Source organism: Ruditapes philippinarum, unplaced genomic scaffold (genome assembly GCF_026571515.1).
Source record: "Ruditapes philippinarum isolate M1 unplaced genomic scaffold, ASM2657151v2 ctg11262_1_1_1_1, whole genome shotgun sequence".
NCBI classification, from domain to species: domain Eukaryota; kingdom Metazoa; phylum Mollusca; class Bivalvia; order Venerida; family Veneridae; genus Ruditapes; species Ruditapes philippinarum.
In genome coordinates, this window is record NW_026853686.1 from 1 (window position 1) to 19583 (window position 19583).

Genomic DNA, 19583 nt, shown 5'->3' on the forward strand with positions numbered 1-19583 from the left:
AAAAGAAAGAATAAGAAAGCATACCATATGGATCTTTTTTATTCACTAGTTTTACTGGCACTATTGTTCTAAATGGTATATTTTTGTTTGTAATGGTATTTCTATATTTTCAATATTCTAGATAAAGAGTTCGGAATTAATGGATATGCTAACACAACGGATGTAACTGTGAGTGAATACGACACAAATATACGATTTATTTGTAAATTAATTAATTACAATACCACGTCAGTTCAAATCTTATTCAACAATGTCCTTCTAAACGAGCAGAAAAATTCTAACATTCTATACTTTACACGTAAGAATGTAACGTGTTTTGACGCTGGTGTATATACATGCAAAGACAACAGTAAAAAAGAAGCCTCGATTCGTTTATTTGTCAAATGTAAGTACCTACTTTTGTGCATATTCTCAACTGGCTAACAATTTCCATGGTCAGTTAATTTGCCATATAACTAAATGGACCTAAATTTAAATTTTATATCAGCTCACTAGCTTAAACTTTCTTATACCGTCCATGAACGGGCTCATTCAAACGGAGTCTGCAATATTTTCAATTTTGCAGGTTTGTGCTTCCTTTAGGGATTCTATTGCCCTCTTCTTTTTCATGTGTCGAGTTTCTTTTAAAGTCCATTCACATTTTAAAGTGTTTTTGTAAATTTATGATGTATCTATGATTTTAAAGGTGCACCTCGTCCTCTGCAGAATGTTGGTAGAAATATAACAAGTTCAATGTATGTTCCCGTAACACTTAGCTTCACAGCACTAGCGTACCCTGAACCTGGTCCTAAAGGATTCTTGTGGCACAAGGAAGATGGGATCGATTGGATACCTTTATTAAGTAATTCAGATGTTCAGATATCTTCTTCAGGCCTTCAGTCAAACATTACTATATTTAACGTGTCGCTGTGTGATTATGGAACATATCGATTAACTGTTAGAAATGAAGTTGGAATTTATAAGCAAATGATACGCCTTGTTAAGAAGGGTAAGCTGATTTCACATAAAAATTTTGCTAATTTTAATGTTTGGTGCTTTTTATATTGTGGCTGATTTAGTAGACTTTGCGCGCTGCGTTGTCGATAGTGACAACACAACCTATATCGTTGTCACCTTTTTTTTCTTGTCTTCTTGTCGCTAGCGAAACTCGCAATACGGTGCTATGTCGCACTGTCGTCTTTAAGTCCTGTCTCTTGCGAAGCATGTCAAACGGCGCGTTGTCGTGCGTCGCATTGTTGCGATGTCGCCGGGCTTATAAGCCAATCAATCGATTTGAGCCGAGTGACAATGTGGCAGCGCGACAACACGCCGCACGACAACACGCCGTTTGCCATGCATCGTTAGCGACTGGACGACAAGACGAAAATCCGATAACGCGGCGCTTTGTCGTGCTGTCGCTAGCGACAACACGAAACACAAAAGCGTTCCAAATCAGCCACCATATAATTATGCAACAGTAAACTTATCCGAAACTGTTCTTTTTCTTTTTTACGTCTTAATCACACCAATCTAATACAAAATGTACTTCATGTATTTACAATATTAACCTGTGAAATAATAAAAACATGTTAACAAGTATTTCTTATTTTCATAAAACAAAATATCAGTGATGTACAATCTATATCATCCAAACAATTTATGAAGAAATTTTAAAATGATAACACATACCACATGGTTTAGCCACACTTGTTTATGTAGCTTCTTACCGTGTCTGTACGAATAATCAAACTTATACTCGTACGTTGCCCTATGATCATGTCAATCTATTCCGTTCATGTGATGTTAAATCCACCCTTACTATTTTCTGTGAAGCCAATACATATTAAACATGTATAATTGACAAGAGCATCAGTCCAATATCATCAAACAATTGATAAAACATCAATTCTCATTCATCAAAATATTCAAATTATTTAAAAGACTCTGCACAGACAGAAGTTACAGAAAATTATACCGAAGATGATGCAAACAACAGCTGGATGCCAGTTGGCATTGCTTTTGGTTTCCTCGCCATAGCCATTGGAATATATGCAACTGGTATAACCTTTTTGTGGAGGAGAAAAGCTGTATCGAAAGGTATTGTCGCTGAGTAGCTTAGTTTGGTGACAGCAATTATTTCACAACATAAGCTACAAATTGTATTTATTTATTTTTTTTAAATCTAACGTTCATTTGATCAGGACCATGTTTGATATATATCACCTAATACTTACTGTTAAGTTCATGGAAACGTGTTCTGCGAATACCGATAATTTTACTCGTAAATTAGGCAAAATAAACTAATTTAAGTGTGTTCTACGTGATCTTTATTAAAAAAAATAGCACAGGAATATGAAGGCATCTTACCTTTTAAGTTTTAAACAAGCTCTTATCTAAAGTAAAAAAGGAAAAGAAAACCATAAGTTTATTTAAATATATAAGTAGACTTCTTTCTACAGGTGCAAGGAAGCCAAGTGGAGATTCAACAGCACAAACGTAAGTATACATATGTGTTTAGTTGTTTTATTCGTACATACACATCAAAAGGTATTTAAACCTGTTCATAAAATTAGAACAATTAAATTTTGAAACATTTTTGCTGAAGTATCCAAATATTATAGTTCTTGAGTGACGGTGGATGCTTAAATATTGTTAAAGTGTACTGTATGTACCTGAAAATCATTAATGTCCTAGTGCTTTAGATTTTTCCGACAACCGTCCATTCTTGAATTTCTGGAACTTGATGTACAACGCAGCGACCATTTAAGTTTTCAGGAGTCCCTTAAACAATTAGAATTATGATCTCGTGTTTGTTTTAGAACGTACATGAACACAGACGTTGTCGTACACCATGCAGAAGCTGCCAGCATCCGGGATCAACACCTTATTGAAGCAGATTCTGTGAATCCTTACACAGACCTAGCTCATTATTCTAGGGATGATAGATCGACATATGAAGTTCTTAAATGAAAATGATGTAACAGTTATATAACTGGTGACCTGTATTGTACATAATTCAACATACTATATTTCAAACGATACATTTGAGATTTTGAGATTGTCGATAAATGTGTCGGCACAATGGACCATAATAAAATTGACTGGTTGACTTTTAGACTCTTTTCATAGAGTCAGAACTGGTAGATGATGTTGACCCCGAATGATCTCTAAAGACAGATCGGACTTATTATTAACTGTAAAGATAGTTTTAACTCACTGTTTGTCATTTCCAACATTTCCAGACTGATATAGTGACATATATCAGAATCACGATGTTCACATTAAGTAAAATGTACCAAACACAAATTATAAAAGTTTGTGCCCTTTAACCCTGAAACTTCTGAATTGGTCCCATACATTTTTTTGGCTCCAGAAGGAAAAATACATTAAGCAATTATATACTAAGTATAAATGAATTTAATAATCAATAGCAATATATTTATTAATTGATGTTGCAATAATTAATAGCTATATATTTATTTATTGATGTTGCTTTAACATTGCCTTTATTTTAGTAAAGTAAGTGCAGCTTCATAACCTTTTTTGATGTTTCTTTAACTTTTGTCTTGATACCACTTTGTTAACAAACAAGATTCAAGATTCAAATAACTTTATTTGTGTTCAAAGGCCTCCGGCCCAAAATAGCATACATACAACAATATTGTAATATGGTTGCGTCACCTTAACAATGTTTATAAATGCGAACAAAGACTAGTTGTTTATGTTATCCATTAAACATATACATAAAACATAAGCTTCCTTAATATGGTTATATCACGTGTTCTTATTAATACATAAAAATCATGTAGTTCTCTTCCGCCAAAATACCAATTGAATAAATACTTATCACGGATTTGTTTGTATTTTTTACATATAAAGAAAGCATGGAATTCACAATCTAGCTATACTATCATTACAAGTTGTACACAAACGTTCTTCCCTTGGGATATTATTATGTCTGCCTATTTCTATACCTAATTTATGGTTGGAGCAACGAAAATTACAAAACGCCCTTTTATGTTTAAATGGTATTTTATTTATAAGTATCGTTCAACATTTAAAAGTGATTTAAATTTATTATAGTGAAAACATCTACTAGAATTCGTTATATCTTCATACCATTGTTGAGTACAACAATCAATAAGTCTTTGTTTAAAAAGTTTAAGGAACATATTCGTGTCACCAATTTCTTGAGATATCCAGACAAAACCAAAACCATATCTAAACAGTACATGTTTTACCCAACATATTCGACCTACATCGTCTAGTGACTTCAACATTAAATAACACTGTTAAGGATATCTAGATGAAGGCTTGGTCAGAAGTTTACAAAAATATCTTATGCAGTTTGCCATGTACGAAATACTTAAGGGCAATCTACCACATTCCTGTATTTGTAGTTTTTTTTAACGGATAAATGTTTTTGATAAAAGTCGTTCTGCACATATTCAATAGTTTGGCTATATTCAAAACCCCATATTTGTGATCCATAGCATAAAATTGGTTTAATCATATGATCAAAAAATTTAAACAATTCATTACTTAGAAAATGACCAAGATTTCTGATAATATTTTAACGATAATATGTCCTTTTGGGCTTGAGATGCCATTTTTTCCTTAGCGTGAGTCCATGATAACTGAGGAGTGAAAATGAGTCCCATATACTTGTACATAGATGTTATATTTAAGCTTTTACCTCGGAAATATCATTTCTCATAATTACGTAAAGGACCACCATTACGGAAAACAATTACTTCTGTTTTATCAATTCCAGTATTATAACAAAAAGTGTCAATTACATTTAATTGTCGTTGTAATTTATACTGTCTCTGCACAGTTTGCTACATCATCGGCAAACATAAGACATAATATATCAGGTATATCATTAGTAATAAATATTCCTGTGCCACAGTTTTGTCTAAGTAAGATAGACAACTCATTGATAAAAAGAATAAAAATAGTCGAACTAAATTTATCTCCCTGTCTTGTTCCTATGTTACACGGGAAAAATCAGTTAAACCATTTTGTGTTTTCACACAAGACTTTAAGTCGGAATATATACATTTTAAACCGGTAAAAAATTATCATGAATGCCTATTTTCTGCAGTGAATCAAATAATTTTGAATGGTCAATTTTATCAAAAGCTTTTCGGAAATCGACATATAAACAATCAAAACGATCACCTTTTTTAGACAAGAATTTTTGTATCATGGCTTGTAAACAGAAAATATTATCAATAGCTGAGTAATTACACCTGAAACCTGCCTGACATTCGTCTATTTTATTATTTTCTTCAGCCCAATTGTATAACCTTTTATTGACAACGCCAGAAAATATTTTATACATTGTACATTTATTTGTGATAGAAATGCCCCGATAATTGTTCGGTAAGGAAGACGACCCAGACTTGTAAACTGACAAGTATTTGGAAAATTTCCTGTTGAAAGAATTGTAATAAATGTTCGCCGATGTCCTGGCATGAATATCTAAAAAAATGTGCAGCTTCATATCTATTTATTGATGTTGCTTTAACAGAACAGAACAGAACAGAAATTTTATTCAAGATTTGTACATGGTACATCATCTTACAATTTATACAATTTAAATATACTATACAATAGTCACATGACATTTAATGTACATAAATATAGCGATAGATCTTAACATACATACTGTTAACAATGAAAATATAGATAAAGAATACAACATGAAATATTCGTTTTACTTCTTACATAGAGGATTAACCATTCATTATTACATATAATAAGACATGGATGTTCTATTAGCCATAGCATCTCTGATATAGTAAGCCAAGTTACACAATATTTTCTTATTATTACAATTTAACAATTCAATAAATTTGAACATACTTGGTCTAACATACAATGTAGTAGTATCTCTTAATATATTTTTTACGAATTTCAAGAAAACAGGTACATACTAATATAAAATGGTATTCATCTTAAATATCACGAAGATTACAATATATACAATATCGTTCATTTCTAGGAATTCTGTTTACACCATAACGTCCGGTTTGTATCAGTAATGCATGTGAGGACATACGTATTCTACTTATATAAGTTCTAAGATTTCGTGGTATAAGATCTAAATAATGTTCATAACCAAACCCACTCTTCAAATTATTATACAAATTCAAAACTGGGCTACCATTAATGTCAGAATGCCAGTTTTGTAAAAAGTTATCTATTACACGTTGCTTAAATTCGCAGATAAAAGATTTATGACAAAAACACCCTTGATTCTCCCATACATCCATAAAACCATAAGTGTACAACATATCTTTGACATTAGATAACCAATTACGTTTACCACTTGTACAATCATTATAAGACATTTGATATATTTCTTTCAAAATAATATTATCAGTTTGTAGTAGCTTTAACCAATATTTTACAATTTTTAAATATCTTGTTACAAACAAGGGATAACGTGCGAGTTCTCCGTAAACAGCTGCATTACATGTATTTAACCTAACATTTAATATCCTTATACAAAATCTGAGATGTACTCTTTCTATTTCCTTTGACTTGCTGTTACCCCATATTTCAGATGCATAACAAAGAATAGAACCTACAAAAGAATCAAGTAACTGGCATAAGATTTTAGGTTTTAAATTGTATTTCTTACAATTAATAAGTAAAATATTCGAGGCCTTCATAGCTTTTCCAACTAACTGCTCTTGATTTAAAATAAATGTGCCAGTATAGTTAAAAATAACACCGAGGTAATTAAAATCATTAACAACATCTAGCTTTATGTCATTATACAAAAAAATCTTCTTCTGGTAATAACCCACCACGTTTCCCCTTGACATAGTCCTATAGCATATTCGAAAAATTCAGAAAAGGTTTTACAATGTTTTACACAAGATTTTACCTTATTATACATATCTTTTACTATACGTAGAAGTTTACCTCTTATACCAAACTTATATAATTTCAACCATAAGGCATTTCTATAAACACAATCAAAAGCCTTTCGGAAATCAACAAATACACAATATAAACGTTTATTTTCATTTAAATATTTTTGTACTACAGACAACAATATATATAAAGCATCAACAGTAGATTTTCCTTCACGGAATCCAAATTGAGCATCAGATAATACATGATTTTGTTCACAATAATTCATTTTTCTCTTATTGATAACTGATGTAAATAACTTTGACATACAACTAACAAGTGTTATGCTTCTATAATTGTTAGCGTTCTCAGTGTCCCCCTTTTTATGTAACGGTATAATAATACCCTCCGTCCATGATGTTGCTTTAACATTTGTCCTTATAACAATTTGTTAGTAAAGTGTGTGTTAACTCATTTTATATCGGTCTATCACTAATTTTCTAATATATATTTACAAGGCACATTATGCCTCAAAAATGCAAATTATTTTTCTTCTTTAGAAAAAGCAAACAAGATTTTTTAAACATTTAAATAATGGTTTTATGGCATGTTTATCACATGAGTAAATTATCGCTGAATGTGAAATTACTCGTCATAAAATAGCAAAATTATAAAGAAAATGTTATTCTGACTTCCATACAAAACACTGTGTCACTATAACTGTACTAGTTGCCAAAAGGCACCAGAAGCAAAAGATAAACAAGCTAATTGGCAAATTGAAAACTGTAACAGGACACCAAAAAATATGAAGTTCAATTTAACATAGTCTTAATAGAACTCAATCGTTATGTTAATTAAAATAGAATATTTACATGTAAAATTATGTGTTTATAGAATTGAAATTTTAAGTTGTCAGCATGATTATATGTTAAAGTGCTTTTAGTATGTTAAATCTAGTATATGTTATACTATCGTGAAATAGCCCGTAGCAAGTGTTCAAAAATGTTTAATTGTGTAACGAAAGTACATTTTGGCTCAACAATAAGGAAAACATTTGTTATGAATGTTGTATTTTTGAAAGATAAATAAGCTGTTTTAAAGTGTTATGATACAGTGTTAGATATGTACATAGAAAAAATGCCAAGCTCAAATAAAAGTTTGGGTATGTTTTAACACTATAAACGTCTGAAATGAGGCAATACATTTGCTAATCCTGGAGTTCTGAACATTCTAGTCAAAGTGTTGGAGATTCCGATACAAGAATATCATAATTGCGCAGCCAATGGTATAACACCTGGTCATTCTGCACGAATGTACAGGGTAATCTGGCTCTATAATCGTGGCAAAGGTTAATCCTTAACCGCATAAACTCTAAGTTAATGGTATAACTTTTATCTAACTAAACGACTGAAACTCGGAGATAATGACATAAACCTTATTTAAATTGAATTAAACCGTATAGTTTCTAGCATAACGGTATAAATATCAAAGTTATCGGCGAAAATCATTTACTTAACATCATTAGGCTCTTACACGTAGTTAAAGGCACAGCATATTTCCATAAAGGCCCTCTTCATGTCTTAGAAAGCTATCATTTTTATTTCTAAAAATATATATATCTTTGGTAGTTTCCAAAAACATAGTCATTTGCTGTATACAAGAACAATCTCTTGCATCTTTAATTCTGTTGGCATAATGGTATAATTATGTTGAATTAGTATTTTGTATGGACATCGAAATACTACTTTGTTTACTATTTTGTTGCTATTTTTTTCAATTGTAAAACATGTAATATGCTCCTAATCCATAATTTAAGCATTATCAAATACATGTCTGATTTTTCTAAATAATTATAAAATAAGGATTTCTGAGGCATAGTGTAATGACATAGATACAATTGTAATTGTAAACCTTGTCACTGAAATATTAAACAATAAAAAACATTTACTAAATAACTTAAACATTAAACTTACTTGCACAAACTTGATAATTAACGGCGTAACGTTACAGTGAATTTTAGAAAGGGTGTCATACTATACTCATCAGTCGATTATATAAAATAATTTTATATATAATTTTTACACATTGTTGTAAATTCATCCTACGAGTAGTTTTTTAGTATCTAGTGAATAAGGGAAGTATAATTGTTTGTTTTATGTACGGCAATATAAGTGATAAAATATACATGATGTACTAGATTTATAATCTGCATTTTGTATTAACTTCCTACTTCATAATCTGTATATATACATATGCTTAAAGTACCTCCGAAAAATGAATAGATATATAAAACTGAAGATATGTTATGTAATGATGGTCTGGATATTACACTGCAGTTATAATGGTAAGTCTAAACTTATATAAACATACAATATGCTATTTGTTAAAATAGTCTTTGTGACAAACGTCAAATGAACGCACTTCTATTAACTTTGTGACTCGTCATCGTTACAGAAATATATCAGATATAGATATCGTTCTTAATACTAAATATATATAAAATGATCCTATGTTGTTTTTTTTAATTTTAAGCTTGAAAACAAACACCGTTTTATTGTTTAAATATTACACAGAAATTAAGTTAAATCTGAAACGAGATAAATATCTGCAATTAACATATTTACCAACAAATTCAGTTAAGAAATCTAAAGTTATTGATTATCAATTACAATTTCTTTAACATAAAAATGGCAATAACCCTTTCCGACCTGTTTTAACTGCAATACATGCTATCCACAACCTTTACCAAAAGTGTAATGCTTAGAAGTGACAATATTGTATATATTCATTTTTACAATTGAGTTGAATTGACATAAAACACATTAGTTAGAAGTATCTATTAAGAATACTTTCACAGTAGATAAACAAACCTTGCGAGACTATACAATTCATTGTTCACCATATCGTGCGATGACAATCACTTATAACTTCCGATCATTGTATCTTTCTCAGTAGCCTATGTATTGTACATTGTACTTTTCTAATGAGTAAAAGAAGTAGACCCGTTAAGATATTGTAATATTGCTTAAAATAGGCAAACAATGAAAAACTAACAGATTATTTTATGTTGTAGTTATCTATTTTATTAACATAAAGTTTATTTGCTTCTATCATAAATTCTTTGAGGAACATTTAAAACAAATCATCGTCAGAAAGTTCGCATTTAATCACGCAATGGTGAAAGAAAAAAGAAAACACAGTCATGAGAATCGGACCTGTAAACTAATACTTGTTAAAAAGCTAATTAAAGCATTTAATTGTGTATATTTTTGTCACATTGTTTTTCAAGTATTTGGATGTACATCCACAACTGCTCAGTACAAACAGATTGGTGATAGTGTAACACTAGAGTTCCAGGCAACGATGACAAACTCTTTAGACACTTCTATAATTGTATCAAATGTCATATCGTCAAACAACGGCAGCACACTTTTAGGAATAGCTTATAGAGATGGGGTGCTTCTAAACAGTCCTACTTGCAATGGTTGTACAATAACTGGTAATGTTACAACAGGAGACCTCTCTATTAGACTGGATAATCTTCAAACATCAAATAGCGGTACATATAAACTTTCGGTAACGGAAGCTATCCATGAAGTAAAGGGGTGTATAATTCTGTATATCTTAGGTAAGAATAACCTTAAATTAATAAAATAGCAAAACACATTTATTCATTCACAATTTCAATTTTCAACGCCTTTGTTTATTATTTTGTTTTCTTTCAGTGAGGTACTTTTGAACCAAGATAACAAAGATCCAGATATGCCTGCGTGTTTAGTTTTGTAAGGAGGCCTTTATGCCAAACCGTGTCAAACACGTTGTTGTCAAAGAAAACCGTAGACCATTGTCTAGTGATTTACAAAGGGTATCATAGATGAAGGCCATCTGATTTATTGTAAAATCACCAGGGATAAAATCAGACTGGGCAGTAGATAAAAATTTATTTACTTTAAGAATGTTAAAGATGTGCTTGAATATAATCCGCTCAATAACTTTTTTCTGTATTGTTCAAAAGTGGGTATGTAGTTATTTGGAAGAGATGCATCGCCATTTTGGTAAACTGCAGTGACCTTTGCCTCTTTCCATGTAATTGGAATTTCACAACATCGTAGGGAAGCATTGAATAAGTCACACAAGGCGAAAGATAACTAGTTCGTGAGAAGCTTCAAGTAAATTTATATTGCTTTAACATTTGTACCGTCAGGACCTACTACTTTATCAACTTATAACGGAAGAAGAACATTTTAAAGGAAAGAAATCTTAGTTCAGGGGAGAAATATTTCTTGATCTATTAGTGCTAGAGTTATGGACATTTTCACATATGATATGAGTAATGATATGTATCATATATTTATATTTGAAGTTTAAAGTAAATACCTAATGAAATAAAGAATTGATTGTAAAAATACCATTTTTAAGGATTTTAGATTAAAAAGGGAAATAATCTAAATTCAGGGAGAAGTAATTCTAGATAAATTCATGCTAAAGTTACAAACAATGTCACACATCATGTATTTAATGATGTAGACAATATATTTGCAGTTTGAAGAAAATACCTTAAGCCTATGTGAGTAGGTGAGCTCTCTATACACTTTTTAAAGTCAAGCAAAAAATCGTTTCATAATTTTTTTATAATTATTTATTATTTCATTTTTCCCCAGGCAAACCAGAAAAACCGACAATACAATCTAACAACAACAACAGTATTGAAGGAATGAATGTGAAGCTAACGTGTATGAGTAGATCAACTACAAATCCCTCAGATCCTAACCTAAATCTCCAGTACGACTGGAGAGTGGACACTGAAGATAATCCACAAGTATATGAGTACTCACAGACAAAGAATATACTGACCATCAAAAATCTAGATAGACAAGATGCGAAAAAGAGATTTACTTGCAAGGCAACAGAGTCTGGTTCTAGTGTTACGGGTTTGACCTCAAATTATAGTGATGAGTTTATGCTCAACGTTTTATGTAAGTTATGTTTATTTTTTTAATTCAATGTCAAACAGTATTGCAGATTAAAAATTGACTAGTCTCTGTGTCAAATTTTAGTATCTGTTTTATGTTTATCTCGAAAGATTTCCGTTTGTCGTGAAAAGCTGTCTGCATGTTTCGTCGGTGTTGGTTTCCTTAGTGTCGAATTAGGAAATGTGTATGGGCGCACAGCTTCTGTAAAGCGATCATTTTTATAATTACAATGAGCAAAAAAAAGTTTGTCTCAAGTGAAATGGTTTTATTTAAGAAAAACAATCCATTTGAATTGCTGCAACAAAACAATAGTATGCATAAATAAATTATCTTGTATTACAACAATATATATTTAAAGTCTGATAGTACTAAATTAACGAAGAACGAGCCATATCTTGTTGAATATATGATAACAGTGGAAGATGCTTGGCAATTTCATGCGTGTTCACATACTGTATTGTAGATGGACCGGATGGTTGTGAAATTAGTGTCAAGTCGCCTGTCACAGTTAAGGTCGGAAGTATTTCACCATTAATTAAGTGCAGGTCTGATTGCTATCCCTTGTGTACATATAAATGGACGAATGCATCCTCTGGAAGCAGCATTGTTTCAGCTAATGGAGACTTTGAGATAGATTCAATTACTAGATACCACACTGGTAATTATGCATGCGAGTGCGGAAATTCAGCGACTGAAATTGGAACAACGCATACGGAAATCTTACAGATAATTGTTTGATGTAAGTTATTCAACTTAAACGATATTATTATTATTCTAAAATTACTAAAATGATATTGAAGTAAGTGCAAAATCTTCTTGTACATAACAAACAGATGTACAACACTGACCACGAGGCATGTCTTATTTATTCAACCAATGTTTACAATCTTTCTTATTTGTTAATTAAATCAATGTTTACAAGATTTCTTATTTGTTAATCAAATCAATGTTTACGAGCTTTCTTATAATGATTTATTAATCAAATCAATGTTTACAAGAGATTTCTTATCAATTAAATCAATGTTTACAAGCTTTTTTTTTTATTAAATCAATGTTTACAAGCTTTCTTATTTATTAATTAAATCTATGTTTACAAGCCTTCTTATTTATCAATTAAATCAATGTCATATGTTTGTGTCTGTTGTGTCTTTGTTTAGATGCAGCCTTATATACATTTTATGTACTTCAACGCGAGTCGAAACCATTTAAAACACTTAATAATTCTGGTCAAAACATCAAATGAATTGCAGATTTTAGCTTATTTAAGTAGTAGAATTGTTAGAGGAAAAAATAAACATTTTTTTCCTTTTATTAATTCATTTATTTAATTTTTATTTTTTTATAAAAAAAGGTTGAAACTTCTTATGTTATGAATGATTATAATTTAGTTTCAGAAAGCTTTTTTTAAAGTTTTATGTAACTTTGATATATGTTTATGCCTTTTAAACATTTATGTTAAAAGGTAATTATATTAACATGTAATCAAGACTCGAAAATTCCCAGATATATATGATAATATGGCCTGTTGTTTTAAAAAAAACATAAGACAGATATTATTATTTAATGGAATCACCTTTTTATGACTAGAATCACTCTTATATGGTTGAATAGGTTTTCCCGTTTTGATTCTTTTCCTTGCTTTTTTGTTTTGATACGCAAGAAAGAGTCTCAGGCTTACAAAGTTTTTGCTAATATGAACCGACGGAAGGAAACTGAAATTACTTCCAGAAAGAGCGATGTAAAAAAAGCTTGTGATAGAAGTCTAGGTCACACTGAGTCATCCAAGATCATTATTTAAGAATACATCAAAGTGAGAATACTTTGTAATTACTGTGCCTTTGCTATATCTGCCTGTATATTAAAAATAAGAACGCGCATCGTATGTATCTTTTTTTATTAAACTTTGACGCATCGTTAGTTTTACCAGCACTTTTGTTTTTCAATGGTAGCCCGGGGTTTTATGATATCACGGTACTTAACGATTATTGGAAAATATTCAAATATAAATATCATACATGAATAAGATTTTCCTTCTATTTAATCAGTGGACCTTTTCCAAAACTGCTTGTCAAAAAATTATTTAAAAAAAAATCCAATTGACATTTCTTAAACTATTTCCAATGTCTGCCATTATGGGTTATTTCAGAGGAGTTTACTACGGTATCACGGTAGTCCCCAAAAATGCAAGTATGGAAGGATAGATGGGTCAAAATCTTCTAGTTATGTTGTGAAAAACTTCCAACAGTTAACTTGCTATAAAATTCAAACTATATGAAGAGATGATATGTCAGTTTATGTGATTATAACATATCTATATTGACTGTGTAAAAACATTTAAGGAAAATAGTGGTAAAATATGACAATTTTATAAAATATTTTTCTTGTCTCGAATACATTCATTATTTACAAAATTGAATTTATTGGCAGATGAAAATGAATTGAGTGTGCCAGTTTTAAAAATATTAGCATCATCGTGTGTTGCTTTTATTAGCAGTCACAGAAAATGTAAATACCATGATATCATAGAACCCGTGATATCATAGGAACCGAGTATATATATCTGTTTGTAATGGTATTTCAATTTTTACAATATTCCAGATATAGAGTTCGGAATTGAGGGATATGCTAACAAAACGGATGTAACTGTGATTGAATACGATACAAATGTACGACTTATTTGTAAATTTATTAATTTCAATACCACGTCAGTTCAAATCTTATTCAACAATGTCCTTCTAAACGAGCAAAAAAATTCTAACATTCTATACTTTACACGTGAGAGTGTAACGTGTTTTGACGCTGGTGTATATACATGCAAAGACAAAAGTAAAGAAGAAGCCGCGATTCGTTTATTTGTCAAATGTAAGTACCTACTTTTTTGCATATTCTCAACTGGCTCACAATTTCCATGGTTAGTTAATTTGCCATATAACTAAATGGACCTAGATTTAAAATTTAAATCAGCTCGCTATCTTAAACTTTCTAGTACGCTCAGTCAAACGGAGTCTGCAACATTTTCAATTTTGCAGTTTTGCGCTTCCTTTAGGGATTCTATTGCCCTCTTCTTTTTCATGTGTCGAGTTCTTTTAAAGTACATTCACATTTTAGAGTGTTTTTGCTAATTTATGATGTATCTATGATTTTAAAGGTGCACCTCGTCCTCTGCAGAATGTTGGTAGAAATATAACAAGTTCAATGTATGTTCCCGTAACACTTAGCTTCACAACACTAGCGTACCCTGAACCTGGTCCTAAAGGATTCTTGTGGCACAAGGAAGATGGGATCGATTGGATACCTTTGTTAAGTAATTCAGATCTTCAGATATCTTCTTCAGGCCTTCATTCAAACATTACTATATTTAACGTGTCGCTGTGGGATTATGGAACATATCGATTAACTGTTACAAATGAAGTTGGAATTTACAAGCAAATGATACGCCTTATTAAGAAAGGTAAGTTGATATCACATAGAAATGTTTTTGGCTTGCAGCCACGGCTGCAAGCCATTTCATATGGAAAACTTGTTCCGGTTAGGTGGTTTCCTGCTTACATCTGTTGGTGCATGATTGAACGGGTAACCAGCTGCGATCGTGCCAATCGCAACCTTTCGGCCTTTTCCGTCACTCTTCGGATTAATGATAATAGCCGATGTAGTTCCGATTGCAATCGTGACAATTCGGGCGATTCCGCCATACTAAGTAATATAACGGAAATCTAAGCTATTTTAGTTACTTCGGTAATCCCAGTTTGTTTATATAAATAGGATTTCTATTTTTACTTGATTACCGTAATAAATTATAAACGAAATTGTTCCGTTTCAATTGTTTTTCAAGACGCAAAAGTTAGTTTCTTTTATAATTGTTTTTTGTCTGTATCAGTTTTATACAATAGAGAATAGTAGTAGTATTCCGTCTTTAAAGGGTGGTCCTGCATGATCGAGTTATATTTAGATCTACTGAACTGGTGAGGTAATCTAAAAATAGCCCATGCATATCATTAACCTTGCCACATAGCGCATCGTCTATTTGTGATCGTGTAACATAGTTGATACATGTATGCTTCTTAATTAGTGCATTTACTTGTCTATAAAGCAAAGGAATGATTTCGCTGCGAAAAAGGGGAAATGAAATGTGCACACTTGTTTTCCTTCAGACTTCAGTATCACGTTAGTATTTTTACGATTGATCATTTTCTTTATTAGTTTTATACAATAGAGATAAGAGAACTAAATAAACCCTTTATGATATACAAATACCGTTATTCAAAAAAAAATGTGATAATACATTGAAACAAAAAAAAAAAAACCATTTTAAAGGGTTGGGATGAAGGCACAACTGTGCAAGCCTTTCCTTTTAAAAGGAAACTTTATTATATTTAATGTTTGGTGCTATTTATGCAACAGTAAACTTATCCGAAACTGTTCTTTTTCGTTTTTTATGCCCCCACAGAGTGGGAGCATATAGCGTTGCACTTGTCCGTCCGAGTGTCCGTCCGTCCGTCCCGAAATCTTGTGAACGCAACTCCTCTTAAACCGGATGGCAGATTTTGCTTAAACTTCCAGGGATGAACAACCTTAATGTGTAGATGGTAGTAAAGGGATGGATTTTTGCTGCGACCAAATTTAACAGAATTATGGCCCTTTGTTGATTTTTTCACTATATACTATGTAGAAATTTTGTGAACGCAACTCCTCTTAAACCGGATGGAAGATTTTGCTTAAACTTCCTGGGATGAACAACCTTAATGTGTAGATGGTAGTAAAGGGATGGATTTTTGCTGCGACCAAATTTAACAGAATTATGGCCCTTTGTTGATTTTTTCACTATATACTATGTAGAAAATTTGTGAACGCAACTCCTCTTAAACCGAATGGCAGATTTTGCTTAAACTTCCAGGGATGAACAACCTTAATGTGTAGATGGTAGTAAAGGGATGAATTTTTGCTGCGACCAAATTTAACAGAATTATGGCCCTTTGTTGATTTTTTCACTATATACTATGTAGAAATTTTGTGAACGCAACTCCTCTTAAACCGGATGGCAGATATTTTTATACGTTGCCCTTTGATCATGTCCATCTAATCCATTTATGTGATGTTATATCTACACTTATTATTTTCTGTGAAGCCAATACAAGACATAAACATGTATAATTGACAATACCATCAGTCCAATGATAGATATATAACATAAATTCTCATTCATCAAAATATTTTAATCGTTTAAGACTCTACACAGAAAGAACTTGTGAAAAAAAGTGATACCGAAGGTGATGCATACAACAGCTGGATGATAGTTGGTATTGTTTTTGGTTTCCTCACCATAGCGATCGGATTCTACGCAACCGGTATTACCTTTTTGTGGAAAAAAGCTGTATCGAAAGGTATAATCGCTGTGTTTTGAGTTTGATGATAGAAATCATCTCATAACAAAAGCTTCATAGTATATTTATTAGTCCCCTACCGGTTTACCAGAGGGGATTTTAGGTTTACCCTCCGTCCGTCTGTCTGTCCTTCCGTCTGTCTGTCAGTCCGTCCACAAAACTGGATCCCGCGATAACTTGAAAAGCACTGAAAATATTTTTATGAAACTTGATATATGGATAGATGGCAGTATGGAGATTATGCACGTCTTTTTCTTTTCTTCCTATGTTGAAAATTCTGGTTGCTATGGCAACAAATAGGCTGAAAATATGGCAAATTTTACACATAAACTGGATCCAGTGATAACGCAAAAAGTACTGGAAATATTTTTATGAAATTTGAAATATGGGTAGATGACAGTCTGGAGATTATGCACGTCTTTTTCTTTTCTTCCTATGATGAAAATTCTGGTTGCTATAGACTGAAAATATGGCAAATTTTACACATAAACTGAATCCAGTCATAACTCAAAAAGTACTGGAAATGTTTTTTATGAAACTTGACATAATATTATGGGTAGATGGCAGTCTGGAGATTATGCATGTCTTATCTTATCTTTTTCTTCCTGTTTTGAAAAAATATTGGTTGCCTTGGCAACAAATAGGCTTAAAACATGGCAAATATTACAATATTTGTGATTAGTCAAAAAGAGCTGAACATTTTTATGAAATTGCATCTTTAATTCAAGAGTTATCTCCTCTTTAAGAATTTTGCTTTTAAAAATGTAATATTTTGGTAACAGGGATGTTTCAAATATTATCTTTAGAGTGTCATTCAGTCTGTCTGTCTGTCTGTTCATAAAAACTGTTTCCTGTGATCATTTTTAAAGAACTTTTCCAACAAATTTACTTAAAATATAGAAAAAAATTGAAACATTAGTGAATGGCCAATTGCCCTTCAGAATGTTGATGGGGTTCTAACCGGTAGGGGACTTATGGATTGCTTGCAATACTATGATAATTGCTTGTTTTATTGATTTTATTCATTAAAGCAAATAAGGGAAAATATACTACAGGTTTATTAAAGTATATTAGTTTATATAAGTATACTTCTTTATACAGGTGCGAGGGAGCCAACGGGAGAATCAACAGCACAAACGTAAGTATACATAATTTTGTATTTAGTTGGTTTATTCATATATACATATCAAATATCAAAAGTTTATCATACCTGATATTTCATGTATAGAAGTGCCAAATATTACAGTTCTAAAGTGACGATGGAAGCTTTAAAATTGTAAAAAATGCAATTTTTTTCCTGAAAATTACTAATGTCCTAGTGATGAAGGCTTATCGGACATTCATCAATTTTTCATTTCGTATAAATGGAATACGATGTATATTACATCGCCAATTTAAGTTTTTCAGGACGTTCAATACGCAAACACTTATACTTATGTATTTGTTTCAGAACGTATGTGAACACAGACGTTGCCGCACAGCATGTAGAAGTTAACAGCACACAGGATCAACACATCACCGAAGCTGAGTCTGTGAATCTATACACAGACCTAGCTCATTATTCTAAGGATGATAAATCGACATATGAAGTTCTTAAAGGAAACTGATATAACAATTAATAACAAACTCGTGATCTAAATTGTACAAAATTCAAGATAATATATTTGTTATAAACAATGCATTTGAAAAATTGTCCTTTATTAGATTGACTGGTGAACTTTTAGGCTCTTTTCATAGAAATCAGAACAGGTAGACCCCATTAGGTCTCTTAAGACAGGTCGGACTGTATTATTAACTGTAAAGTAAATTCTAATTTTAATTGTAATTTACTGTTTGTGTATCATTTCCAGCATTCCCAGACTGATATAGTGGTATATATCAGAATCACAAAGTCCACATTTAGTAAAATGCATCAAGCACAAGAAAAAAAATTGTATGTGTCTTTTTACCCTTAAGCTTCTGAAATGGGCCATTGCGTTTGCTTATCTTGGAATTTGGAACATTCCATTCAAAGTTTAAGAGGTTTCGATACAAGAATATCAAAAGTGCGCAGCCAACAGTATAAAACCTGGTCATTCTGGACGAAACAAAGGATAATCGTTTTTTTTTTGTTGTTGTTGTTTTTTATGTTTTTGTTTTTTTTTGTTTGTTGTTTTTTTGCTTGCTTTTCATACTATGCATAAATAGTTGTTTGTGTGTTTGTTTGATTGGATTTTACGTCACACCACACAGTTAAGTTAATCTGGCGGCAGGTTTACTGGTGGAGGAAGACCTCAGGTGCCCTTCCGTGCATTATTTCAGGCACAAACGGGCACCTGAGTAGAACCACCGACGTTCCGTAAGCAGAAATAAAAGTAAATAACTAAATATTTAATAGCTA

General features: G+C 31.5%; 2 protein-coding genes across 4 annotated transcripts; both read left to right on the plus strand.

Moving 5' to 3' along the window:
- Window positions 1-9: 9 nt before the first annotated feature.
- LOC132737537 (uncharacterized) lies at window positions 10-4064 on the plus strand. The gene is made up of 5 exons (XM_060724835.1): window positions 10-385; window positions 686-988; window positions 1921-2076; window positions 2439-2475; window positions 2799-4064. Exons 2-5 carry the CDS (start codon window positions 733-735, stop codon window positions 2947-2949), a joined length of 600 nt encoding a protein of 199 aa, XP_060580818.1. The 5' UTR covers window positions 10-385; window positions 686-732; the 3' UTR covers window positions 2950-4064.
- A 4942-nt stretch (window positions 4065-9006) lies between these two features.
- On the plus strand, window positions 9007-19323 carry LOC132737538 (carcinoembryonic antigen-related cell adhesion molecule 8-like). Of its 3 annotated transcripts, XM_060724839.1 has the most exons (6): window positions 12575-14171; window positions 14421-14684; window positions 14971-15273; window positions 17048-17203; window positions 18305-18341; window positions 18654-19323. In XM_060724839.1, exons 3-6 carry the CDS (start codon window positions 15018-15020, stop codon window positions 18808-18810), a joined length of 606 nt encoding a protein of 201 aa, XP_060580822.1. In that variant the 5' UTR covers window positions 12575-14171; window positions 14421-14684; window positions 14971-15017; the 3' UTR covers window positions 18811-19323. The 3 variants fall into 3 exon arrangements, with proteins under 3 accessions (XP_060580820.1, XP_060580821.1, XP_060580822.1); XM_060724837.1 differs by lacking the exons at window positions 12575-14171; window positions 14971-15273; window positions 17048-17203; window positions 18305-18341; window positions 18654-19323 and adding exons at window positions 9007-9193; window positions 10139-10477; window positions 11511-11825; window positions 12286-12561; XM_060724838.1 differs by lacking the exons at window positions 14421-14684; window positions 14971-15273; window positions 17048-17203; window positions 18305-18341; window positions 18654-19323 and adding exons at window positions 9007-9193; window positions 10139-10477; window positions 11511-11825 and having other exon boundaries at window positions 12286-14413.
- The last annotated feature ends 260 nt before the right edge of the window (window positions 19324-19583 follow it).